Source organism: Akebia trifoliata, chromosome 2 (assembly GCF_017979445.1).
Source record: "Akebia trifoliata isolate Shusen 1 chromosome 2, ASM1797944v1, whole genome shotgun sequence".
Classification (NCBI taxonomy): domain Eukaryota; kingdom Viridiplantae; phylum Streptophyta; class Magnoliopsida; order Ranunculales; family Lardizabalaceae; genus Akebia; species Akebia trifoliata.
In genome coordinates this window covers 2,181,801-2,209,176 of record NC_141376.1, presented here as the reverse complement: position 1 = coordinate 2,209,176, position 27,376 = coordinate 2,181,801, and the positions used below count along the sequence as shown (strand labels likewise).

At 37.4% G+C, this 27,376-nt stretch overlaps 3 protein-coding genes and 1 non-coding gene across 4 annotated transcripts; 2 read left to right on the top strand and 2 right to left on the bottom strand.

Moving 5' to 3' along the window:
- Window positions 1-666: 666 nt before the first annotated feature.
- Window positions 667-13,114, top strand: LOC147408719 (E3 ubiquitin-protein ligase UPL3-like). Its single transcript, XM_086421122.1, has 17 exons — window positions 667-1,950; window positions 2,646-2,756; window positions 2,851-2,967; window positions 3,060-3,230; window positions 3,307-3,468; window positions 4,541-4,789; window positions 4,910-5,031; window positions 5,133-6,564; window positions 7,136-7,231; window positions 8,734-10,326; window positions 10,435-10,659; window positions 10,749-10,853; window positions 11,939-12,019; window positions 12,127-12,195; window positions 12,292-12,420; window positions 12,533-12,655; window positions 12,755-13,114. Exons 1-17 carry the CDS (start codon window positions 1,072-1,074, stop codon window positions 12,818-12,820), a joined length of 5,730 nt encoding a protein of 1,909 aa, XP_086277248.1. The 5' UTR covers window positions 667-1,071; the 3' UTR covers window positions 12,821-13,114.
- A 3,536-nt stretch (window positions 13,115-16,650) lies between these two features.
- Window positions 16,651-22,182, bottom strand: LOC147408718 (beta-galactosidase 13-like). Its single transcript, XM_086421099.1, has 19 exons — window positions 21,761-22,182; window positions 21,572-21,667; window positions 21,229-21,341; window positions 21,074-21,140; window positions 20,890-20,982; window positions 20,663-20,806; window positions 20,480-20,574; window positions 20,269-20,374; window positions 20,093-20,177; window positions 19,881-19,999; window positions 19,647-19,814; window positions 19,310-19,491; window positions 19,083-19,192; window positions 18,845-18,954; window positions 18,639-18,746; window positions 18,452-18,556; window positions 17,505-17,650; window positions 17,064-17,409; window positions 16,651-16,976 (listed from the first exon to the last, which is right to left on the bottom strand). The coding sequence occupies exons 1-19, from the start codon at window positions 21,929-21,931 to the stop codon at window positions 16,845-16,847; spliced, it is 2,496 nt and encodes an 831-aa protein (XP_086277225.1). The 5' UTR covers window positions 21,932-22,182; the 3' UTR covers window positions 16,651-16,844.
- A 582-nt stretch (window positions 22,183-22,764) lies between these two features.
- TRNAP-UGG (transfer RNA proline (anticodon UGG)) lies at window positions 22,765-22,836 on the bottom strand. The gene has a single exon. It is a non-coding gene; the product is annotated as a tRNA-Pro (tRNA).
- Window positions 22,837-22,958: 122 nt separating this feature from the next.
- On the top strand, window positions 22,959-26,418 carry MCM10 (minichromosome maintenance 10). The gene is made up of 11 exons (XM_086421111.1): window positions 22,959-23,124; window positions 23,273-23,456; window positions 23,546-23,620; window positions 23,718-23,955; window positions 24,034-24,158; window positions 24,723-24,756; window positions 24,848-24,894; window positions 25,034-25,174; window positions 25,687-25,751; window positions 25,836-25,911; window positions 26,014-26,418. The coding sequence occupies exons 1-11, from the start codon at window positions 23,022-23,024 to the stop codon at window positions 26,141-26,143; spliced, it is 1,218 nt and encodes a 405-aa protein (XP_086277237.1). The 5' UTR covers window positions 22,959-23,021; the 3' UTR covers window positions 26,144-26,418.
- The last annotated feature ends 958 nt before the right edge of the window (window positions 26,419-27,376 follow it).

Genomic DNA, 27,376 nt, shown 5'->3' with positions numbered 1-27,376 from the left:
TCCAAACAATAGAGACCATCCTCATGAAAAATTAGCTCATTCTAAAACTTTTAACTCATATAAGACAAAAAAAAATTGGTTATAATGTGGATTGTCCTTCTTCATTCGTGGGGGTACTTTTATAATTATCCTAGTTGAAAAGAATCATTATTTCATTTTATGTTTTAGATTCTTTTAAATGCATTACGTGATGTTTCAATTATTCAATTTCTTTTAGATGTTCTTATTTAATATAATTAGCATTTTTTTAATAAGGGTATTTCAATAAATTTAAAAGTCATTGATTCAAAAGGAATTTAGTATGAGGTATTTCAAAGTGTGAGGGTATTTAAATCTTTGACAAGTGCTTATTCATTTAAACATCATCATTTATTAGTCCCTCATTAATGACAACGGTCAAGGATCTATGTTATCAACTTGAAAATATGGGCGGGGGTATCTCTAATATTCATCAAAATGTAGAGGGGTATGTCAAAATCAAAATCAATAAAAAAAAATAATAGTGGAAGATAAACTTGTTAGAAGAGTCCATATAAACAACTCAGCCCGAAATATACGTTTTCTCACTATGATTTGAGTTTTACGAAAATCTGTCGTCTCGGGCGGTCGAACTCGTCCGAGTTAAAAACCATGCAACAAGGCAAATAGCCCATGCCCGATAAAAACAAGGGGGGAGGAACCCTTCACCGCCATGAAAGCTTAAAGACTAAATAGAAAGAATCTCTGTCTCTTTATACATTTCTAGGGTTTCGATATAACTCGAAAAGCCTTCTGAAAATTCTCTCGTCTGTTCTGTCCTTCTAAGCTCATCGATCTTCATCAACAAGATCGAAGTCGAGATCTCAAATTCTCTAATTCCAAGGGGTTCGATAAATTTTTTTTCCTTTTCGTTCTTGAAGGATTCTTTGAAGATTGGTGGTTGAACAGTCCGATTCGATTAAAAAGTTAGGATTTTGTTAAATAAAATTGAAATTGTTAAATCAAAGATGCTAGAATTTGGTGGATCGGGGAAATCTTGATGTGCCGCTGAAGGCTAGCGGCTCTATCTCTCTCGTTCTGCGTGGAATTTGTATGGAAACGCGGGGTCGAAAGCGGGCGGAGGCCTCCTCAGCAGCCCCTACATCTCAACCAACGACTCGTTCAAGCAAGAGAGCTCGATTGTCTGCATCATCAGCTTCTGTTCCCATAGTTTCAACGATCTCCACTCGTTCGCGCCAGAATCTACGCTCTCAGGACTCATCAGTATCAGCTTCTGCTCCCAATCCCATGGATTCTACCACCGAATCGTCTGCGTCGGCTGCACGCCGTGAGTCTGGAGGTCGTCGAGGAAAGAATCAGGGTTCAGAAAGAGAGAAAGAATCAGATAAAGGGAAAGAGAAAGAACCTGAAACTAGGGTTAGGGCACAAGATAGGGATAGGGAAAGGGATATAGAGAGGAGTTTAGGTCTGAGCATCGATGGTGGTGTTGATGATGATAATGATAGCGAAGGCGCCGTTGGAATTTTACACCAGAATCTGACATCTGCTAGTAGTGCACTTCAAGGTCTCCTTCGGAAACTCGGGGCTGGACTCGATGATTTACTGCCCTCTTCTGCTGTTGGGGGGATGTCGTCTTCTCATCAGAGCGGCCGGCTTAAGAAGATGTTGTCTGGGTTACGGGCAGATGGAGAAGAAGGTCGTCAGGTTGAATCTTTAACACAATTATGTGAGATGCTTTCGATTGGAACAGAGGAATCACTTAGTACATTTTCTGTCGATTCGTTTGTGCCCGTGCTTGTGGGGTTGCTTAATCACGGGAGCAATGCTGATATAATGTTGCTTGCCGCGAGGGCGCTCACTCACCTTTGCGATGTGCTCCCATCGTCCTGCGCTGCTGTCGTGCATTATGGTGCGGTTTCGTGCTTCTGTGCACGGCTTCTTACGATAGAGTACATGGACTTGGCTGAACAGGTGTGATTTTCTTTTTGCATAATTTTATTTCAAAGTGAATTTGCAATTTGTAACTCTAACCAAATTATCAAGCATTTGTTTATTTTTGAAAATTTAGTGTAATTTTGTTTGATAAGTCAAGAATCTTTATTGAAGAGAGAAGCATGACTGAGACAATCATACCAAGAGAGTACAAGTAAGTAAAAGAAAGAAAAGAACACAAAAGCCAAGGTCCAAATACATGGAAATGCTATGCACCCAAGATAGAGAAAATGATTTCTTGTAAAGAATTCTCTCCTCCTTCAAAGATCCCGAGGTTTCTCTCAATCCAAATCCCCCAAAAAAGTGCAAAAGTGGTTATACTCCTCTTGAAAGTCGAGAATCCGGCACCAATAGCTAACCAACAATCAACTAGACCACAAAACGACCTGGAGGACACCAAGCCTGAAAATTTACAATGTTATTGAGAAATGGAAGATTACCAATTAATAAACCCAGAGGATAATAAAGGGAAAACAAGTCAAAAATCAATGTTCTCTGGGAGGTTCCGAAGTTCTCTTCCACAACAGAGAAACCGGGTTTTTGACATTTTGTGTTACTGAAATGCAAAATCCCATTTTTATGCTTTAATTGTTGAGAATTACAAATTCAAGACCTCTGCTCTTACGGAATTTTTTATTCTTTTAATTATGGTATTTTTATTACAACATTTGCAGTCGTTGCAAGCTCTTAAGAAGATATCCCAAGAACACCCAACAGCCTGCTTGCGAGCAGGTGCACTTATGGCGGTGCTATCGTACCTTGATTTCTTCTCCACAGGAGTCCAGGTAACTCAGCAAAAGACTTCTAAGTGTTCAGTTGATTACTATGTTGCCTCTTGGATCCTCATCCATTGGGATTTTATTTAATGTCGTCTTTCAGCGAGTAGCATTGTCCACTGCCGCAAATATGTGTAAGAAACTTCCTTCGGATGCTTCTGACTTTGTTATGGAGGCTGTGCCTCTTCTTACAAATCTCCTTCAATATCATGATTCAAAGGCAAGGTCACCATCACCAGTTTCTATAGTTCCAACCTCGAAAAACCAATCTTCTTTTTCTTCTTTGTCTAATGAGATTTATTATACTTGCAGGTGTTAGAACATGCTTCTGTTTGCTTGACTCGAATTTCTGAAGCGTTCGCATCATCTCCCACGAAATTAGATGAATTGTGCAATCATGGTCTGGTTGCACAAGCTACCTCGTTGATTTCCATTAGTAATTCTGGAGGTGGTCAGGCATCCCTCAGCACACCTACGTACACGGTAGATGCACAGATGCATTATTTGGATTAAATTTTTATTTATTTTTTACATCTGTTGTGACGTTTAAGTTATACAGGGTTTAATTCGACTTCTTTCAACATGTGCGAGTGGCTCACATCTGGCAGCAAAAACTCTTCTTCTCCTTGGAATCAGTGGCATTCTCAAAGATATTCTCTCGGGTTCTGGCCTTGTTGCAAGCATTTCTGTTTCACCTGCTTTAACCAGACCCCAAGATCAGGTACCACTACTTATGCCGTTTCTCATATTTGCTACCTAAAATAGCTGGCTTCTAGTTATATCTAGAAAAAATAATGATATCTCGGCTATCCAATATATAAATCTTGACTATCAAGAATGCATTTCACCTAGCCTAAAAAAAGGGCCAGAGAAACAAACAAACATGCACAGGTTGGTGTGCATGTTTGTTTATGTTTGTGTGCATGTTTGTCTATGTGTGTGTGTGTGTCATGTGTGCGTGCTGAAATTGCTACTTGCCTTCCTTTTTGGAGCTGTTCCTCCTTTGAGCTTCATTTCAGTGTTTAGGATTTAGGAATGCTGCTGTATTATCTCTTTATGCTTGCCTCTTTTTTCCCCTTTCTTTTTCCGATGAGTGTTATTTTTCAAGTGATGCCTTCTCTATATTTGATATTCATTAAAATAAAAAATAAAAAATTCAATTTCTAAGTTTTCCATGAGGAAACTAGTACATATATAGTTTTGGACCAAAAATGCCATTTAACATAAGAATACAACCCTTTTGCTTGTAAAACTATTGGTGGAACCCATCTGCGCTTATGCCTTTAGAGTGTGCATATTCTACATGCATGGTTTTGCTTTCTTTATTTGGAAACCAAAGAGATTACATAGATGACCACCAAATCAATTTTTTTCATGTGATTCACTACCAGCAATTTTACAGTGTTAGATTAGCACATTTTTATTTGTACTATTCACTCTTTGGTATTGTAGTAAATTCTAAATTGGTTGTAAAAGTTCCTATTAGCATTTGTTTCCTCACATGTAGCTTCTCATCAAATGGTGGGTATATATAAATCAAAAGGGGGATGAGTTAAGATTTGATAGTGAGAAAACAAGTGTGGTTCTGTATGAATATGTTGCGAGGTATGTATGCCTCTGATTAAGAGTTTAAAATATCTATTTTTCCGATGTTATTCTATTGATATCTTCCTTTTTTGTTAATCTTCTAAATTCACAACGTGCATTTTGTTTATGAGTATAAGTCGAAGTTGTGAATTAATGTTGTGAACTCATCAAATACTGAATTGTTATGGGTTTCACACATCACATAGATTTTTGAGATTATGAGCCTTGCGGATGAGCTTCTGCCCCCTCTGCCACAAGGAACCATCTCTCTCCCTACCAGCTCTAACTTTCTTGGGAAGGGATCCATTGGAAAGAAGTCCTCTGGCAGCAGTTCTGGAAAACAAGAAGATGCTAATGGAACTGTATCTGAGGTTTCAGATCGTGAAAAATTATTGAATGATCAGCCTGAGCTTCTGCAACAATTCGGAATGGACCTTCTTCCTGTTCTAATTCAGGTCAGTGTTTCTGATGCCCTTATTTGGTTTCTACTTACCACTTCCCTCCAATTGATGAATCATGACAACCTTCTTTTTATTTATTAATTATTAGTATATATATTTTTTCATATGAAGCAGATCTACGGGTCCAGTGTGAATGGCTCAGTTCGCCATAAATGTCTATCAGTTATAGGAAAATTAATGTATTTCAGCAGTGCAGATATGATTCAATCTTTAATAAGTGTAACAAACATATCGAGGTACGAATTCATTTTCATCTTGCTTGGACCTTTTTTTGGTGCCATATTTGGTCCATATGCTTAAAAAGTTTAATTTCTAAGTGCTTATGGTTTGTTCTCAGTTTCTTAGCTGGTGTTTTAGCATGGAAAGATCCGCAAGTTTTGGTTCCAGCTCTTCAGATTGCTGATATTCTCATGGAAAAGCTTCCTGGGACCTTCTCCAAGATGTTTGTTAGGGAAGGGGTAGTTCATGCTGTGGACACACTTATAGTAACTGATTCAAGATATAACACTATTGCACAATTGTCTTCCACGGATAAGGATAATGATCCTGTATCTGGAACATCATCGCGTTCTCGGCGCTATAGACGACGTGGTGGTTCAAATACAGATGGAGGTTCTTTAGAAGAATCAAAAAGTCCCGTTTCTGGAAATATTGGATCACCCCCAGCTTCTGTAGAAATTCCTACTGCCAATTCTAGTTTACGCATGGCAGTCAGCGCTTGTGCCAAATCCTTTAAGGATAAGTATTTCCCTGCCGTCCCTGGGGCAGCCGAAGTTGGAGTCACGGATGATCTTTTACATTTGAAGAATCTTTGTAAGAAGTTGGATGCCAGTTTTGAAGATCAAAAGACTAAAGGAAAGGGCAAGTCCAAAGCTTCTGGACGTTGCTTGGCTGATCTTTCTGCTGATACCGAGGAGCATTTGATTGGAGTCATAGCTGAGATGCTAGCAGAACTTGGCAAGGGAGATGGTGTATCGACATTTGAGTTCATCGGTAGTGGAGTTGTTGCTGCTTTGCTAAACTATTTGTCTTGTGGAACCTTTTCCAAGGAGAGAACATCAGAAACTAACTTACCGAAGCTTCAGCAACAAGCGGTTAAAAGATTCAAGTCATTTATTGCAGTTGCGCTTCCTGCTGGTGTTAATAGTGGGAGTGGAGCTCCTATGACTGTCTTAGTTCAAAAGCTTCAAAATGCTTTATCTTCCTTGGAGCGTTTTCCAGTTGTGCTGAGTCACTCAGCTAGGTCTGCTAGTGGTAACACACGCCTCTCCTCTGGACTAAGTGCATTATCTCAGCCATTTAAGCTGCGTCTCTGTAGAGCTCAAGGAGACAAATCTCTCCGTGATTATTCTTCGAATATTGTACTTATTGATCCATTGGCAAGTTTAGCAGCTGTTGAAGAATTTCTTTGGCCGAGGGTTCAGCGAAGTGAATCTGTGCAGAAGCCTTCGTCTTCTGCTGTGAACTCTGAGTCTGGGACAACTCCTACTGGAGCTGGTGCTTCGTCACCCTCTACTTCCATTCCTCCGGCTTCTTCTGCTCGTCGCCATTCGACTAGATCTAGAACATCTGTGGCTATAGGAGGTGAAGCTAGAAAGGATCCTCCACAAGAGGGAAATGTAAGTTCATCTAAAGGAAAAGGCAAAGCTATTCTGAAATCTCCTCCAAATGAGGCAAGGGGACCTGAAACAAGAAATGCTGCACGTAGAAAGGCAGCTTCAGATAAAGATGCACAAACGAAACCTGTACACAGGGACACCAGTTCCGAGGTATGCTACTATAACTTATAATATCCTGGATATCTCCATAATATGAGGATGGCATGAAATGTAAAAATAAAGGACATAGGGGATTTATTGATAAAATACATTCTCGTCAAGATACCATAACTTTCTAGCAAGACAAAAGAGGGAAACATGGACCCATTTTTTTTTGGGTAAAAATAAAACAGATTTCACTAATTATAAGTGAAGGTCTATTGAGTTTCTATTATTTTGGTAGTAAAGAAAATGCAGTAGATCTTCTCTTATACTTCATGAAGGCTGTTCTATTTGTGCTCATCAACAAAAAGGGAAAGCTGTTTTATTTGTTCCAAAAACAGTTTCGTCTTTCCCTCTTTACCCTCTAGTGTCGCTAGAACAAGCATGGTTGTCTTGAAGACTTTCTTTTGTCTATAGATTTCCCATGTCCTTTGTTTTATATTTCCTAGTCACTATCTTGCTTTCTATTAACATTCTCTTTCCTTTTTCTCTCTTTTCTTTCATTTTCCTTACAATTTCGATAACATGAAGCGATGTTTTGTTGTACGTCTTACAAAAATTGTGGGTATACATTATGTAGGATGAGGAGTTGGATATGTCTCCAGTTGAGATCGACGGTGCATTGGTGATTGAAGAGGATGATCTCTCAGAGGAGGAAGATGATGATCACGAAGAGGTACATTGTTTAACTATTAATTTCTTCTATTATTCCTTTTTTGGGTTGATAAGATATCCGAGGAACTGCATTTTTTGTGCTTTGCACGCACATTCCCTCTCTAGACTGTCCACGATATCGAATATGGAAACCTAATAGTGACATTGAATGGCTAATCTCCAGTTGCTTGGAAAGCTTTTCTGTTCCTGTATGTTTGGAGCAAACTACTTTGAGGAGAGAGTTTTTTTTTTAACATGATCCATAAAAAGGAATCTTATGAATGTCAAGGCTGGGGCTTTGCAGGCGGACATAAAAGAGAAGAACAAAGATAAATTAGAAAATGGGTTCGCATTGTTCAACTCCCTCTTTAACATATCATCATCAAAGTCTTATTCCAAAAATTTGGGTCAGCTGCACAAATCATGTTCCTCCATTCAGTTTTACCTAAAGCCATTTCTTCTGTTGATTCAATTGTATTCCCTCCTCAATTTGCTTGCTCAAAATAATTAAAAGGACTATATACGTATATATTTATGATTGAAAGGAATGTTAATAGTATCAACAACTAAAAATATAAAAAAATACCTCTTATCCTATAAATTCTAAGAAATATAACTAAGTTTAAATAGTTGTGTTGATTTCCCTAAACTATATCATATATGTCACATGTGCATGCCTTAACACTAACTATTGAAATCTTCAAGAAATAGTGTTGATGAACACCTCTCCTAGTTGATCTTGCCAAATGCCAATTTGGTCCACAAATCTCCCTGGACACCTGTCACCCTGATGAATTGATTGTACACCTCAAAATATTTTGTTGTCTTGTGAAGGAACAGATTAGAAAAGCCATTTCTCTTTCCAAACTTCTGCTTTTATGTTCCAAATCAATGATCTAGGAGGAATGGTATGATGATGGAGGCTTACAGCCTTCCCACTTAGGGTGATGACACAAATTTGCATCACCTGAATACACGGATCTCTGGCATTAAGTATAGAACCTTGAAAGTTGGAATCATATCATTGATTTTTGGGATGAAAGATTCATTTGGTTAGGATCAAGCGCCACCAACCCCCAGCGGACTAGTAGATCTAGTTTGTAAGGAAAACTTGTAGTCAATAGTTTGTGTTTTCTTTCCTTTCCTTGTGTTTGCTTTCTGTTTTTCTTGCGGTAGGTCTCCTCAACCTCCTTGGCATATTTTTCCTCTTTGCTTAATGCACATCTCTACAGATGATAAAAGGGGTTTCAATCTGGTCTTTACCAACCGTGAGGGGAAAATCATCTCAAAAGCCTCTGAAAAATTCTGGAAACTTTATCTGTATTCATCATGAACTAAGCTTTGTTTATTGGTGTCAGCCCTGCCTCAACGCCTGATAGATGACCATATATTTACTGATGTTAAGAGTGTGCGACAAGCTTTTATTCCAAGTTGAAGTTATTAATAATTTTTACGGTCATTATTTTGTTGTCTGTTTCCATAAATATCGGGCCTGATGTGTTTTGTGCTTGTCGCGCTTTGTAGGTGCTAAGAGATGATCCTGTCCCTGGTTGCATACCGGAGAAGGTACATGATGTGAAACTGGGAGATTTGGCCGAGGATGGCACAGCTGCCCCTGCAACAAGTGAAAGCCAGACGAATCCTCCTGGTTCTAGTAACAGGGCTTCTACTGCTAGAGCTATGGAGTCGTCTGAGTTCAGGAGTGGATCCTCATTTGGCTCAAGGGGTGGAATGTCATTTGCTGCAGCTGCCATGGCAGGGCTTCCATCCGCAAGTGCTAGAGGTTTCAGGGGAGGGAGAGATCGTCGTGGACTTCCTCTTGGTGGAAGTTCAGGTGATTCTCCCAAGTTAATTTTTACTGCAGGTGGCAAGCAGCTTAACAGGCACTTAACTATATACCAAGCCGTCCAACGCCAGCTTGTGCTGGATGAGGATGATGACGATGAGAGAAATACTGGCTCTGATTTTCTAGCCAGTGATGGAAACAGGCTCTGGAATGATATTTATACCATCACTTATCAGAAGGCAGACAGCCAAGTCGACAGGGCATCATCAAGAGGTTCATCCTCTACCACATCAAAATCTGCGAAGGCTGTCTCTACTTCCAACTCTAGCTCAGACTCCCCATTGCACCAAACCTCACTCCTAGATAGTATCTTGCAAGGGGAGCTTCCATGTGATCTGGAAAAATCAAACCCTACTTATAATATATTGGCGTTGTTGCGTGTTTTAGAGGGTTTGAATCAGCTAGCGACTCGTTTAAGAATGCAGGCAGTATCTGATGATTTCTCGGAGGGGAAGATTTCCAGTCTAGATGGCCTAAGTACTTTTGGTGCCAAGGTTCCTTCTGAGGAATTCATCAATAGCAAGCTCACTCCAAAATTAGCTCGGCAAATTCAGGATGCCCTAGCTCTGTGCAGTGGCAGTCTTCCTTCGTGGTGCTACCAGTTGACAAAAGCATGTCCATTCTTGTTTCCTTTTGAGACGAGGAGGCAATACTTCTATTCAACTGCCTTTGGATTGTCTCGTGCATTACATCGTCTTCAGCAACAACAGGGTGCCGACGGTCATGGTTCAACAAACGAAAGAGAGGTTCGTGTTGGAAGATTACAACGCCAGAAGGTCCGTGTCTCCAGAAACCGCATATTGGATTCCGCAGCAAAAGTTATGGAGATGTACTCCAGTCAGAAAGCTGTTCTGGAAGTAGAATATTTTGGTGAGGTTGGCACAGGATTGGGTCCCACTCTGGAGTTTTATACCCTTTTAAGTCATGACTTGCAGAAGGTTTCACTGGGGATGTGGAGGTCGTCTTCGGAGAAACCTGCAATGGAAATCGATAGGGATGATGAGCATAAAATTAAAAAAGGTGATGAAGTTGCTGATGCAAAGAAACTTGAACGAGATGCTGGAATTGGTGGTGGAGTTCTCGTACAAGCTCCTCTTGGATTGTTTCCTCGCCCATATCCTCCGAATGCAGATACCTCTGATGGTAGCCAATTTTCTAAGGTAATTGAGTATTTCCGGCTGGTTGGACGAGTGATGGCAAAAGCTCTTCAGGATGGACGGCTTTTGGACTTGCCATTATCAACAGCATTTTATAAGCTTGTGCTTGGTCAAGTAAGCCGAATTATAGTCTTTCTTTCTTGTGTTTCATTTTTTTATTTACATTCCCATCTCCACTGGAGGTTCATTTGGGTGAATGTGTAACTTCCTAATTTATGACAGGAGCTAGATTTGCATGATATTCTTTCATTTGATGCCGAGTTTGGGAAGATTTTGCAAGAATTGCAAGTCCTTGTTTGCCGGAAAAAGTATCTGGAAGCAATGGGAAGTCATGATCGCAAGGCAATTGCTGATTTACGTTTCCGTGGTACCCTTATTGAAGATCTCTGCCTGGATTTCACGCTTCCTGGCTATCCAGATTACATTTTAAAACCAAGGGAGGAAAATGTACTGTCTTAACTTTAAAATGCCATCTTTTTTGTTTTAGTGCAATTTATACTTGGTGTTTTCCTGATATCCAATGTTGTGTTGGATAGGTGAATATCAAGAACTTGGAGGAATACATATCTTTGGTAGTAGATGCAACTGTAAAGACTGGAATTATACGGCAAGTGGAAGCATTCAAAGCAGGATTCAGCCAGGTAAGCAGCTCTCCCCAACACAATATAATGCTTTTAGAACATCACAGATATTTAGAAGATTCTGTTTCTCCGATGATATCATGTACATTTTATATGTAATTGAACTGGTAAAACTACTCCCCGGGCACGTCCCATCTTTTATGGTTCAAACTTGGCAGTCTTATCATGTGTTGTTCTACTTGTGAACTATGATGATACTTGATAGGAAGCAAGAAACTTACAACTAATACCGACAACGAAACAACAGGTCATGATTTTGAAAAGTGTCAAAGAATCTGACAGGAATATAAAAACTGCATGGTAATACAATGTCCCCATCATCTACACCTTATCACAGTTATTGGGTTTGAATCCTATTTTTCTATTTGGCTCTATCATAAACCATATCTTCAGTCATGGCATGCTCCTTCATTTCTGTTCTTGCTACCCCCATCATATTATTTGCAATCTTCATCTTGCCCTTCTAGAGTCATCGACTTGCATCAATGAACTCCTACTCATGTTGTTGTTGATCTCTTTGCACATGCCCAAACCATCCCTAATGGTGTCCTTTGTTTTATCTTCCACTGGAGCTATTCCTAAAATTTCCTCAAGTATACTCAATTTGTATTGCTTTCCTAGTATTACCACACTTCTTTTTTTGCTTGGCAAGCAAGGGTTAGTAGTCAGTGTGAAGGTGGGTAGGGTTCAATGAGTTTTGAACCTAGGTTGTGGGATCAACTCTTCACATGCCTTACCGACCTAGCTAAGTTGGCACGTCCATGATTGTGTTTTAGAACAAGTATGCAGAAGGGCTGGCATTAACTGTAGTTACAGCCGTTCTTACTAGTTTTGTTGTTACAGTCATTTTTATTAATTTAAGAGAGAATAATATACTTTGCTATTTTAAATTTGAAATATTGTGATAATATCAAATAAAATTAAAGTCTGATTGCCTGGGCAATGCGCAGATGTATTAGCAACTCTCTGATCAATCTAAAGTTAGTACTTCAATACAATCTTTGAAAACTCCTTTCTTGTGTATGTATTTGCTTGTTTTGGCTTTTTATACATGATCAGAATTTCTTTCTGTCTGTAACAATTAGGTATTTGACATTTCGTCGCTGCAAATCTTTTCTCCAAATGAACTGGACTACTTACTCTGTGGCCGTAGAGAACTGTGGGAGGTAATCTACTTCAGTACTAAGTTTATTTTGTGCACTTTCCTTCTTATTATTTATGATTAGAGCCTTTATATGCCATATGTTTTAAAGTAAACCTTTAACTTATCCAGGCCGATATGCTGGTTGATCATATAAAGTTCGATCATGGATACACTGCCAAGAGCCCTGCGATTGTTAACGTATGGATCGAACCCAAACTCTAGAGAATTTTTTTTCCCCTTCAAATGGAAGTCTCATCTTGTCCACTTACTTTCTTGTTTATCATTCGCCTTTAGTTGCTTGAAATCATGGGAGAATTCACGCCAGACCAGCAGCGCTCCTTCTGCCAGTTTGTAACTGGGGCACCCAGGCTTCCACCTGGTGGCCTGGCTGTGCTGAATCCAAAGCTGACGATAGTGAGGAAGGTATTTTATTATTATATATATATGTGATAGGAATTCATCTACTTGAGAACTTTAGTTTGTACGATATGTTTTCCTAATAATGGGGTATCTCTTATCTGCATATCTGCCTCAGCATTCTTCAACCACCGCCAACACAGCATCAAATGGAACTGGGGTCTCAGAATTGGCCGATGATGACTTGCCCAGTGTCATGACTTGTGCTAATTATCTCAAGCTTCCTCCCTATTCAACCAAGGTATATGTTCAATAAAAATAAAATGAAAGATAAATATTTCGAGTCTAGTGTATTTCTCCTACTGACATTTATTATTTATTATCTTCTCTCCTTTGGCAGGACATTATGTATAAGAAACTACTTTATGCCATCAGTGAGGGCCAAGGATCATTTGACTTGTCATGAGTCCCTGCAACTGACCGGTTAACTGGTATAATATTATTATATCACAAGGCATGTGGTGTATTGCAGGTCTGTTCTGTTGAAGGAAAGCTCATGGCGATGTCAAGGTCCATTTCTTGTCGGTTTAAATAATCTTTTTTTTGGGGGGTGGGAGAGGAGGGGGCATTATGCGTGCTTCCCATTTCTTTTTTAGCCCTTTGATTTCATATTCACTGTAAATTCTCAATTCATATTTCAGTGACCCTGTCGCACAAATTCTTTACTGGATTTTCAATAATATATTATAGTTACTCTCTATTGAGTGGGAAGATCTGATTTTTTTGACTACCACATGCATCTCCAGGAATTGCAGAAAACAACTGTCTGCTACTAGTGCATGTAAACGAAAACATCTTTTTTATTTTTTTTACTCTTTTCCCTTGTTAGACGTTAATTTCACAGCTTAAATGCATGGACCTACAAACTTGGGTAGAAAAATCTTGAAATTTTTTTTATATATTGTATTTTAGGTTTGAATCTTTTTTATTCAACCCCCACTGGGGAAAAAAAAAAAAACCCAACTTTCCAGATTGGGATTTGGCTTGGTGGTTGCAGCCAAATCTGTTGAAAGATCTGGCACTGCAAGATTCAAAAACAGATTAAGATCTAGTTGGAGGGGATATAGACTTGGAACTGCGAATAGAAATGATTCCTCCATTATGATGCCTAATGTTTGATTTCAAGTTGCAATGTACTATTTGAATGCATGGGTTTAGGCAATGTTGAGTTGGGTCACCCGTACTCCTAGGGAGTTAGTCGTGATTTCCACAGAATATTTGGGAGATTTACCCGGCAGAACGTACTGTTGCATTTTTGTTAGAAATTGGAGTTTTGACAACTCTGAGGGAACCTTACTTTATGAAGTTTGTTAGAGATGCCTAATTTGTTGCTTAACATACCTTAGAATGGATCTTAACTGCATCAATTTGTGGCATCTAATTACATGATCTCAGTGACAAAATTCTTAGAACTTTGAAAAAAAAAATAGTAATAAATGTTTTACTATTAAATTTTAGTTTTAAATTTGGGAGTATTTTTTTCTTTTCTTTGAAAATGAGTTTTTCTATGATATCTGGTAAGCCTGGGGTGTTGGATTGCCAATTTCCATGTGGGCCCAATGACCCTTAGTAAGATTACAAGTAATTTGGGGTGTTGGATTGCCAATTTCCATGTGGGCCCAATGACCCTTAGTAAGATTACAAGTAATTTGGTCATCCTTGGCTGATTCATGAAGTAAGGCTTGTTTAGTATCAAATTTGATAAAGTAATTGAGTTTTTGTAATAAAATTGCAACAGACTGCCCTGGTAAATCTCCTTATTTATTTATTATTTATTGGAGTTCGATGCATGGTGTAATCGTACAGCAGCAGCAGCAGACAATGTTAATGTTGAAGGGGTATCTCTTTTAGAGGTTAAAAAACTATAAATATGAAGGAATAAGGAGTTCCTTTTGATGTTAATTATCATCATATTGTGATTTAAAATCTTGCCTATAGCTCTAAGTATTAACTTGGTCAAAGGGAATAAGGAAAATGCGGAAGTAACATTAACATGTTCATCGATTCTCAAATCGCTGATGGGGATGTATTTACGAAACCATAGGTACTTTTCATTGAGATATGAGTGAAGAGGCATCTATGGTTATGTGTGCACCTTCACATCAGCAATGTGAGAATCGATGTACATTTTAATGTTATTCCAGCACGACTCGGAATAATCCATAAATTATGAGATAGGTCAGAATAAACCAAGTAAGTTCAATGTCCTTTTCTGATCAACATGAGGACATCTCCACTTAAATATTCTGTGATGATCTTAAATTTGGCACCATGATCATGTTTAAATGCAAAACATAAAAATACATGAGCTCTAAGGGCACACGTTAAGCTTGCATTAAACACACCTTGGAAATAAGAGAAGGTATTTTTTGTAAATATATCTTTTTCTTTTGAGGTCATTTTTTTTTTAATAAAGAAAATTCCATTTCCAAGGTGTATTTAATGCAGATTAACGTGTGCCCTAAGGGGACATGTTACCAAAACCCAAATATATGGAGAATGTAAATAACGTTGAATCCCAGTACAGGGCCAACCAACTCGATCTAATCTTATTTCACCACAACCCAGGGAACTCCTGATTCTTGAGAAAAAAACAATCACATTTTTTTAATATTGGGGTTGTTTTATTGTTCATAATGACCATTAGTATTTAATAGAACCAAGATATTGAGGTGCTACAAAACTTGTTATTTTACTCTTTCATCTTTTCGAAATGCTCATAACTCATTCCAATATTTTGAAAAATAATGGTGTTCAATGTTGGATAGTTTTATTGTTCATAATTGCCGTTATTTAATCAAATAGTGATTGTTATGATTTTTCAAAGAGACACATTTTATCTTTTAATAACTAATGCATGTACCTTCATATATTTTTCTTACTAATTATATCTATGCCAGTTTTGGTCCTTTGCATTTGAACCCTCAACTTGCACCAAGTCACTCATCACAAGTGCTATTATAGATGCAAGAATTTGCTCTACACTTTTCCTCTCTCCAAGCTCGGGCGGACCTGCAAACTAGCCCACTCCGACGATCAAGTTAGACAAGTTGATCAATGTAATTTAGTTTTTGAGAGAAGAAGAATTCCAACCTTTTTTACCTATAGTCCTTTTCCTTTTATAAGCATTAAACTTGATCGTTTTCTGTGCCACCCTTTAAAATGACCCAGGGAAGTTAGTTTGCTAAGGGCAGTTAGCTCACTCCCTGACATGTCAACTGCAGGAGTTGTTGCAGCTGCCCTACCACTTCTGGGATGATCAGGGCTGATCTGACATGATGTGGGTTGTTAGAGCTGTCAATCAATGGCACATCTGTCAATCCGTCTTACCGACCTATACTGCCATTGTTCGGACTACTTAATTGGTCGGTAGCCCAAGTCTGAGCTTGTCATCCGTGCACCTGAAGAGTTTGATAAACTTGTCTTATATAGCAGTATATCCGAGCTTAAAATTGTTACTTCCGGGTTTTGCTCGAGCCACATGTCTATGTTTAAGAATTTCCCCCACAGCTATTATTGGACTTCTTTGCACATTTAAAAATTTCATCTCAAATTACTCTCTCTTATTGTAGTTATTCCAAATTTTCCTTTGATATATACTCATTTCTTGTTTCGTCTTTCCTTGCCTTACCATTCATCCATCTCAATATGATCATGTTTACTAAACTAATTCTATGAAAATCATGGCAGGTCTTACAAGGTCAATCATTCCAAAATAGAAAATAGAGTCGAAACGAACTTAGTGAAGATTCCTGGTGCAAGTCCATTGTAATAAGAAACCATCATCTTATTACCAGTTGTTTTGACACTAGTCACAGCATAAGCTATTTGAAATAGCTCTTAGAACTCACATGGAGATGAGTTGAGTACTGATGTTTTGTTTTAAGAGAACCCATTCAAGTTACCCATGAAGAGGAATGGTTATATTTATTCAACACGTAAACTACTTTTTACGGGGCTATAAATATAAATATCGAAATTGTTTTTTTTTTTTTTTTTAAAATTCTTCTCTTGTGTGCATGAGGCTATCTTCACCAAAAATCAGCTATTGAATCATATTTCCAAGTGGAATCTATGAGCCCAAGTAACTTAAACGTTTACGGATCCCAACCCATACATGTGTGCATGTACGTGTATGTATGTGTGTCTACGGATACTAAATACATAAATTGGAACTGTAAAATGTGAAAATTTGGAACCCCCAATACATTCATCCCCCCCATAAAAGAGAACAAATGAAAAACATGAATATGAAGATCCATACACTGCATTTATAGATAAATGATACTGTCTTAGATTGAACTCAAAACACATCCACATTTCAATTGAGTATTCGAACATCACCATAAACTGTTTTTCTCTCATTAAAATATTTCAAACGAATTGTGTCATCATAAGTAGTTTTGCTTTGTTTGCTCTCCACGTAGCTCTTAATTCTTCTTATCAGTGCACTGCACTTGAATAGCTAGAGTCTTTGTAATCCCTGGACAGGACTCTTTGTTGGCCTCGTTGAATACATCATTCTTAATTGGTATTGCACACGAAGTTTTTCCTAAGCAATGCTGCTCAATGCCAACGAAACTAAGTGACTGACATAAGGAAAGAAATTGAATTATGTAATAAAAGGTGTGTAGATAATGAAAATTTACCTGTTCGACGACTTTCTTGCTTGAGGATGAACTACAAGTTCCTGTAGTGAAGTTTCCACAAACTCCAATAGGATCACCATAGCTGGCAAAGTCCACCTTGGTGATCAATTTGCCTTTGGGACACTTCAAGTGTGCTTTTGTATTCACGTCTTCAACCACAGCGCGTATCTTGCTGTACTCTCTTTTCCATGATTTCACATGTGGTGGATGGTACTCAGTCACAAAGCTACAAATTGTATCTCTATTGATAGTTAAAACCTTAATCTCATCTGGGTTTCCTCCGGTTTCTTCGAAGATTACTAGGAGGTTATCCGATGGCTTCAAGAATGACCTTGGGACGTGGTACCTAAATGAAACATAAAAAGTGAGAGTTTGAGAAAGAATTTTTCAGATCGGTTTGTCATAGAGACTAAGACATGGGTGCAAACGGGCAATACTTACTCCGATTGAGAAGGCTTCCCAAGAGGAGAGAGAAAGGATACCCAATAACGGCCGATGCTTTGACCGTTTACCCATGCCATTCCTTTGCCCATGCTGGATAGATCGAGAGCAACCGGATCGTTTCCTTCAGGAACATCGAAGTATCTCTGTAATGATATATATATATATTTTTTCAGTTTTAACTTACATGAACATTATGAAACTGTTATTTTCCAATTTTTCGTTCTATGTAACAAGAACACTCCTTTATATATATATATATATATATTAAGCTGATCTAAATAATTTCTTTTTTGTTTTATAGACTCAACACTGACTAAAGCATTTAAAAATATATTTAGGATCGATGTATCTAAAACTTTATATCAGTGTTGGTGATGTAGAACAAATTGCTCTTGAGAAGAGAATTTTCAAGACCGAATCAACCCACCAAATCTGGTTGAGTTGACTCATCTTGACCAACCTGGTACGGGTTGACCAAGTTGAGTCCATACTCAAACCAATTTCTAATTCAGTTCTCAGTTTTTTTTTTCAGTTTTAGTTCAGAGGTCTTAAGTAGTATCCTAATTCTAGTAGGATTTATTTTTATTTTATAATTCTCGTCAGATTTCTATTTTATAATTCTAGTAGGATTTTGATTCTATTGTTACTTTAGGAGTGTTATTCCTTGTGAGTTTCTGATTTGAATTGTAATTGAGTCTATATAAAGGGAACAACTTATGCAAGAGACAATTTTTTTATGACTAATTTATTTTCCCCAAATTTATCTTCTAAGTTCTCTTTAAATTTTCTTCTTTATTGAATCTTCTATTGATCCAAATTCGCTTCCACTACGTCAGTCGGATACAGAGATATATCCATGTATCTTTTTTTTTTAATTTCCTTGTAAGTTTTGGTCTTGTAGTCTGCTAATCACATAGGTAGAGAAGATCGTTACGTTGCAATACCTTGTACCATGTAAGCCCTGGCCCTGGTCCCTTAGAGCTAGTCCACTCGACCCTATGTGATCCACCTTGGGTAAATAGGTGAAGCTTTTCTCCCTCAAGGCCAACCTGAATAGACAATAATCTTAATCCGTGATCAAATTATCGTTAGGTAGTCTAGTGAAATTCATTATAAGATGATCAATATTACCTTGTGACCCCATGCATTTTCCGACAAATCAAGGGTTCCAGTGTTCAAACCTTGTATTGATACAGCATGGATCCCAGCAAGCCTATGTTCGAGGTAGACTCCACTATCCTTCATCAACAAAGAGAGACGGGTCACGGGTGGATGTCCTGTTTGAATTTAAAATCAACACTATAAACGCGGGAACTTAAGCATTTTGAATTGTTTACCGGGAACCCAACCGTCATGCCCAACAATTGTATATGGTTCGTTCCAACGTTCAACTTTATGGCTTTCTGGAAAGTAAAGCTCTTCTCGATGTTGTTCCCATGTTCCGATCCTGAAATAGGTAATTAGAGTCAGCTACATGTGGACTAGAAAAGGAACTCGAATCTAGACTGCATTAGATATCAAAGAAAATAAAAGAGTAACCTATATATTTGTTTAAATAGGATAGAAATAAATTACCTACAAATTCACCATTTACAAAAACGAGCACCGCATGGCCAAGACTTGCAACCTGGAGTACTGGGAGAATGTCTTGGCGCATTGGTAACTCCTCATCACTTAAGTCAATGCTGCAGTCGAAATTCCATCAACATTTAGAATTAAGCTTCTTTTTTATTTTATTTTATGTGTATGTAGTAAAAAATAAACAAGATCAACTTAGATTCAAGGGGTTAGGATTTGCTTACCTAGTGGTATACCATAGGTAGTCTGAGGTATCCTTAGTCTGGGTCATGTGTTCTAAGGTGGTCTTTGCTTTAATTGGACATTCGCTGATGGTTGGGACCTTTTCTTGGGACATTTCCCATTTGATATCCTTGTTAGCTACTTTTGATTTACGGAATCTTCTTGCATTGTGTTGTGCAACTATCTGTTTTTTTATCATAACAAAGGGAATTAATTAGTATTGATCACTTTAACCCCAATTACTAATGCAAGTGTCCCATTTTCTTGAAATATAAAAAATTGTAACTTTTTATTATTAAAGGGTTATAAAGAAAACAAGTCTTGAAGACCAAATATTACCATTTGAGTGTTGTAGACGATGGTCTTGCAATCAGGGAGGATACTAATGGAATGTTGAGGCAGATAATACTCGACACCCCTGAAAGTTACAGTAGCGGGTGTTCTTGAAGCCTTGTTGCACAAGAAGGCAGCACACACGTTACTTCCCGGCTTCTCATAGATTCTAGCCTGCAAAGAATTCGAATCACTTGGCTTATCAAACACTACTTCTAATCATACTTTGTTTTTTTTTACCTCTACTTGATCTCCAAGGTTTTCAACTGAGGTAGTCCCCCAGAGCAAAGCTTTCTTGCACAATCTCAAAGCAGAATGTAAGTCCCGTAGGTGTCCCCATTTGGGGTTCTTTTGCAAGCCTAGTGAAACACATTGAAACAAATTTAATAAGTTGTGTGAACCTTCGTGCATTAAATTACTAGATTAAATATAAAGGGTACAACATATCTAACCATATTCATCAAGTGGAGCTTCATCGTAGTATCGTGTTGTTACAAATGAAGAAGCTGTTCTACCGAAATTTGTCCCACCATAATACTGTCGATACAAACATAAAGATGATATATTTTCCATGACTGATGATTTTGGTTTGTTGGGAGAAGTTCGCAAAACACGCACACACACGTACCATATAGTAATTCACAAGGGAACCATTCTTAGAGAAGAAGCGAGCCACAGAGAATGCAAGATCTTCAGCTGCTCTCTGAGAAGGAGGATCTCCAAATACTCTGTATCTATAATCACCAATTAAACCAAGTGAGATGCAATTAGTATCTTTTACTAATATTGGCTAATATCGGGGTGGGTTCTTGAGACCAACTGTGAGTGAGACTACTTACTGAGCAGTCCAGTTCTCAGTCCAAAGAGTGGGTTTGTTTGGTTTGTTTGGGCCAGTGAAAGTATCTCCACAATTCCTCCCATTGCAAGTGTTGATCTGAACACGGTACGATTATCTTCATTATCTAATCAAGGATTTAGTTTTTGATCAAGAAGATGGATGCAAGAAGGGAGTCTACACTTACAACTGGATCAGGAGCGTCTCTTTGCTTGCACATTATCCATGGAACTCCTGTTTTGAGACCGACAGCCATGTTTCCTGCCCATTGAACGTATCGAGTTCCTTGCTCTTTATATGCAAGTTCGATGGTGTTATATTCGTTTTCAATCTAAACCCACCATTGATTAAATCAACATTAATATAAACCATATACGACAAAAAAAAAAAAGAGTAGTTCAAGTGGAACCACACCTGTGACATAATGATCGGACCTCCTTGTGAAGCAAATAATTTCTCATCCTTCATCATCTTTATTATCATCTTAGCGAACTTCTTCATGTGGTACTGCAGACCATAAGAGTTCACTTACATGAGCAATCTACATTTCATGATGCATGTTATTGAAGGATTGTTATGGAAGTAAAGTTTTGATCACCTTGAATGGTGCATTATTGGAACGGAAGGTAATGTTATTAACCTCCCTTAGCCAATATGGAAATCCTCTGAACAATTAAAAGTAGAACAATTTTAGGAAAAAAAGAATACTACATTTAGTTTCTAAGAGAATAAAATAGAGAAGTTGAAACATACCCATAATTCCATTCAGCTTCGATAAAGGGTCCAACCCGTAGTGTCACATACATACCATGTTCTTGAATCATCTTGATGAATTTAATCAGATCATAATTTCCTTCAAAATTGAACTGTACTTTCAAAACAACCCATACATCAAAATCTCAGATTTCTTGTTACAAACATCGTTATTAAACATTATATATGTTTTGTTTTTAAGGAAACAAAAACAAAAGATGATCTTTCTAGGCCAACAATAATTTCCTAACAATGACATTATTGAACAAGAAATATTCAAGAATTAATACCTCAACACAATCAACAAACTGACTAGAATTAGCATGTTTTTTTTTTTCCCTACCTGGCCTTGTACAGGCTCATGAATGTTCCAAAAGACATAAGTCTGGATCACATTCAACCCTCCATGCTTAGCACTGTTCAAGATTTTCGGCCACATCTAAAAATGAAAAAAAACCATTATCTTCTAACAACATCATAGACAGCCAAAAAAAAAAAAAATTACAAACTTTAAAGTCACCAATTATATTACATCGGGGGTACTACGTGGATAATGGATTGAACCCGAGAAGAGAAGCTCTCTCTTTCCATTAATCATTAACGATTTCCCGTCGAAAGACACAGCCTTGGACACCTTCCCATCATGGGAAGCTACCAAGACAACCCATAAGGAAAGAATTGTTAGAACAAGTGGTGTCGACATTTTTGGAAGAACGGGTTCAATCTGTATCAATATAGTTTAGAATCAAAATAAAAGAAATTGAGAGATGGTGGTGTTATTGCACCAATATGAAGCTTCTTCTTCATGGGTAGGAGGAACCCAAGAGCAAGAAAGCAACCATGGTGTTTAATGGTGAAGGGTTGCACGATGTGATAGGTGAAAGGGTTGTTATATTGTCTATATATGTTGTGGTTGCTGTTTTTAGTTCTTGGTCCTCCTCTGTTCTTCACCTCTTTCTCTATCTTTTAAGTCTTGTTTTTTTTTCCCCTACATTTGTCTTTCTGTGTTTCTATTTTTGAGGGGGACCGAGTTGGACGTTTGAACCACGAATCGGTGGATTCAGTTGTTGACCCAGTCATGTTTTCTTTAAATAGAAATCGAAAATGCTGGTACGAGTGACGTGTCGTATCTTTGTTATTTGACTATTTTCTTTAATTAACTCTGTTTGGACACTCGGATCATTGAAATTTGATGAGACGTACTTCTTAGGATGCCACGTGAGTGACTTTTTTCTGGCCCATTTTTTCACAAATCGAATATTAGACTGATTGGTTGATCCTAACCATAAGAAATGTCCAATTTTTTTTCTCTAATTTGGCTGCCAATCCCGTGTGAAATTTTAGGTTGGGTGGGTGGGGTCAGATAGATTGTGCCACATGGCATTTTTTAAAATCTGGGATCACTAAAATTCAATGGCTCATGGAAACATTGTATCATTTCTGATGTATAACTTAGCCATACAGGTGGCCCTGGCGTGCTGTGGGTCTCACGTGCGAATTTTCATAAAAAATGGGATTAAAAACCCTAGAAATGAAGGGGCGTTGCGAGAATCGAACTCGCGACCTCTCGCACCCAAAGCGAGAATCATACCACTAGACCAAACGCCCGGACATACTGAGTTAGACGTTATTAATATCACATTCCAAATAACACTATTTTGGCGTCCCAAACACCAAAGATTCAAATCTCCCTCCATTTTTAGGCTACTTAAGCGCCAAAACCCTTGACAGGTACTTCACAGTGAATCTCTCATACTCTCACTAGTTTCTTAGTTACATAGAAACCAACATCAATGTCGACCCACCAAGAAGATTTGGATCTCCTCCTCTCCCTTCAAGAAAGGGTTTTAGAAACCCCACCAGCTTCTCCTTCTACCCTTCACCCCCAATCACCAGGTTTGCTCCATATATCTTTGATTCACTATCAATCATCTTTCGAAGAGATTATCTTTTAATTTCATAAAATGAGTAACCTTCATTCTCATTTATTTCGACAAAAAAATCAAATGGCTATCCCCATTTCTCAATTTTACCTAATTTGCAGAAAATCTTCCCGACCACGAATGGCCAAGGCGAGCGGAGAAGACAGACATGTCCGTCTTCAGAGATGCCGTTCAAGACTACCTTGATAATGAGCCCAACATTGTTGTCGACAAAGCTCCTAAGTTGAATAGGCAGAAGAGCTCTAATGATATTGATGTTGAGAAATTTTCGGGTTTGCGAATTCGGTAGGTTTAGGTCAATTTCAGAGAGAGATCACCCAAATAGTTAATGGGCCTATTTCAAAATTTCATTTTTTTGGCTTCTACTTGTTCAGGAATCTGTTGGTCTCTTCTGCAGAGCTGAATAATCATTTTGCCGATGTTCGCTTTATTCGCTTGCCCGCCATAAGGTTCAACCTTTATCAATGAAATAATTTTATACGCATTTCCTTAAATTGTGATTTGGGTGAAATGTGATCTTATTCATTGGTTTCTACTTCTTATCAGGAATTCATTAGTTGGAGATACTATTTCTGGTAGTTGGGCTACTGTTGGTGTTTTAACCGAGAAGGGGATTCCGAAAATTAGCTCTAATGGGAAGAACTACTGTATATGGAAAATTGGCTGTTTGGATGAAAAAACTACTTCTGTTTTTTTGTTCGGGGATGCTTACACGAAGAATTCAAAGGAGCAGGCTGGAACAGTCTTTGCTTTGTTCAATTCTAGTGTTAGAAATAATACTGAGGTATAAATCTGTAGATTTTTTTAAGAATTACATTAACTAAGGCTTTTATAATTACTAACGTTGGTGATCTTTTGGTAGGGAAATGGGTTTTCTCTTAGTGTGTTTTCGGCCGGTCAAGTTTTAAAGATGGGTACTTCAGTTGATTATGGGGTTTGCAAGGGAAAAAGGAAGGATGGGCTTGTTTGTACCATGGTCATTAATAAGTATGTTTTCTATGCTTTTCTAATTATTATATACTTTTTTTTCCTCTTAAGTAGAATCTATGTTACGAATCTTGGGATTTTGTTATGACTGTGGATGAGCCTTAGTAAGACCTGTTTTCCTTACTAAGTTAGTAAAGCTAGCCGGACTCCAAAACATATTATCTTCCAAGGCAGAATATAGCGGAGAAGAAGTCGAATTTCAACATATTGCATTAAAAATCAAATCACAAACATGTCGATGGAGGCCTTACGAAGAGAAAAGCACACATCCAGAATGAATAAGATTTCAATGATTGAAAAGAACCATTCTGCTTGAGGGACGTGTCAAATGTTGCCTTTCCATTTTAATTTGTTTTTGAAGGCATTTATATTCATAGTTGTATTTTTATTAATACATTAGAATTCATTTTCCATGACTATGAGCTAATTGTTGTCCGTACTTGTAATAAAATTGAAAAACTAGGCTAGTTTTTGGTTTCTAAAGACTGTCTTGATGATATGTTTTGTACTTCAAAAAATAAAATAAAAACTCCGCAATTTCATCTTATCATTGTGTGATTTCAGGTGTCGTGGGATATACTGCAAATACCATACATCGGTAAGAATAGATGCTCAAAACCTTTGATTAAATATTATTTTTATGGTTAGCTAACTGACTGATGCATTCCTTTGGATTTTTCATTCGGCAGAAAGCATCCCAGAAATATTCCGTTACACGTTCTGAACTCAAGGGAGGGTGAGTGCTGCTTTGTTTACTGGTTCTCCATCTTTTATGTGAAACAAGAAAACCAACACCATTTTCTTTAAATCAAATTTGTTCTACATTAAGCCTTTTTTATACTCATTGGGTGTGTTAAGCATATGTGATGTTTCAGGAACTTAAGAACAGCCTTTAGGGGTCCCCTCAAGTCAGAAGGTATTTACATGGTTGATCCTTTAAGTGACAGAACAAACTTGCAAAAGCCCAAGCAACCACTGAAAATATTGTCAGTGGATGGGTTAAAGAAGGCCTTAAGGTGTGTCTTAGAATCTTTAGCCTTAATTGATTTAATTTCTTCTATTAGTTCTTAGAACAATTCATCAAACTGTTTTTGCTCCATTCTTATTCCCAACAAGCAAAACATCCCTAGTGTGGGAAGAAAACCACAAAAATATACTGATTTTGATTTTTTAGATACTCAGAAACAATGATTGTAATAAGATATTGGTCATTATTGCAATTAGGAGGCAACAATGATGTAATGTTGGAAAAAAATTGATGAAATTGCAGAATTCATTGGATTCCTTCCAAATGCAAGGAAATTTTAATTGTTAATAACATATTAAATGTTTATTATTACAAATAAGTAAAATTATTGACAAAAAAATGATTTGGTTGTAACTAGTTAGGGGTTGTGAGATTGATAAATGGAAATATAACTGAGTTATAAAATTATCTTTTATAATTATAATTATTATATTTTTCTGGATGTGCAAATATTCTTCTAAGTTTGAAACGCAGCCTAACATGTTGGACACAAATGAACAGTAATGCAGGTAAAGTGACAAGTAATGCCCACTCACAAGGAATTAGATTCCTTACAGAAGTCACAGGTTTTAGATCATTTCCCACCCTTTTGTTATCTTGGTTTAATCCTCTATGACTTATCTGAACCTTTTGCCTTTTTCTAATTACAGGGAAAATTCAACAAAAAGATACAACAAATAAAGGGTCTACAAAATCAAACCAAGAAAAGTGTAGCTCAGAGAAGAGGTGTGAATCATGTAAAAAAGAGATTATCATTATGTTTCTTGCATTTTTTATTTGTGGGATCTTTCCTTTTTATTGAAGCTTGGCATGCATATTTTTCTTCAGGTTATCTTCAGCTATGAAGCTAGCTTCAACCATGGTTATAAAACAACAACCCGAGGCAAAAAGAAAGAAAACTGAGCAAACTATGGAAAAAATGATCGAATTAGAGCTTGTTAGTTCAGATGGAGAATAGTGAGTCTTACATACTATCCATTGTTACTGACCCTCTCATTAGATTGAAATCATGTATTCTTGTCTCAATTCATGTTGGTGCACCTTTATTGGGCCTTGAAATGTTTTTTTTTCCCCGAAAAATTGTAATTTTCTCTCATCTTTCTATTTGTCGCTTATTAGGCTGCATGACTGGAAACTTTTGATTGTATTTCAAAACTTCTCTAGAAGTGCTTAACAAGGAAGGAATAAAGCAATTGACCAGAAGAATATTTATGCAAATTTTTTTTTTCAAGAACATTCTCTGAATTTGGGCAGAATTTTTCTATCCTCCTAAAGACTCTGGATACTTTTGAATCAATCTTAGCTGTCATGATTTGTTGATGGTTGACCATTAGGATTGATTGAAGTACCCTAAACAGCCTAAATGAAAAGCTGTCAAGGGGATTGTGTCCACCGACTGGCTCATGTTCCTCCCTTCAATTTTCTAAAGCCATATCATCTATGATTATGAACCTCTAGATTTTAAATCTGGTTCTCAAATTGAATCCCTTTGTACTTAGAACATCTCCAATAATGCTCTTTAAAATAAAGAACCTATTTTGTCAAAAACTAACAAATATTATTTTAGTTAGCCTAAAATTTGTTGAGTGTTCTAAGAGACTTATATTATTTTACTTTACAAACAAATATTGCACCACCCGTGCTGATCATCAAAATGCTTTTTTTTTCCTCCATTAAACTTTTCTTCCCATTTCAGTTTTTGTTGTTTCAGTCTGTAAGTCCAAACAGGGATTTAGTGAATAAAGTAATGTAACATAAGATGGTCATATGCAAGGGATTGATGCATTCAAAGACTTTGATCGATAATTTGAGAATGATTTTAGATGATATTTTTCTTGAATTTCTTTTCAAATTTAACTGACTTAATTAGTAAGGATACTGTACGATGGATACATCTAATACATGTTTATTCTTTGTTTTCAACTATTGATGTTTCTCGGATGATGTATGTAAGTATGTAACCAAAGTCAATTTCACTTATAAGATAGATTACAAAAAGTAGGTAAACTACTATGTCTATGTTGCCCTGTTCATGTTTATTTTAGTATTCCCATGAATCTAAAGGAGTAAAATAATGGAGCCCGTCTGGAAGTAAGAGTTTTGGGAGTTGCAGTTGGAGTTGGAGTCATCATATAGAGTACTCAACATGAAATTTTACCATATTAAGATGCAAAACCTGCAAAGCATGTTG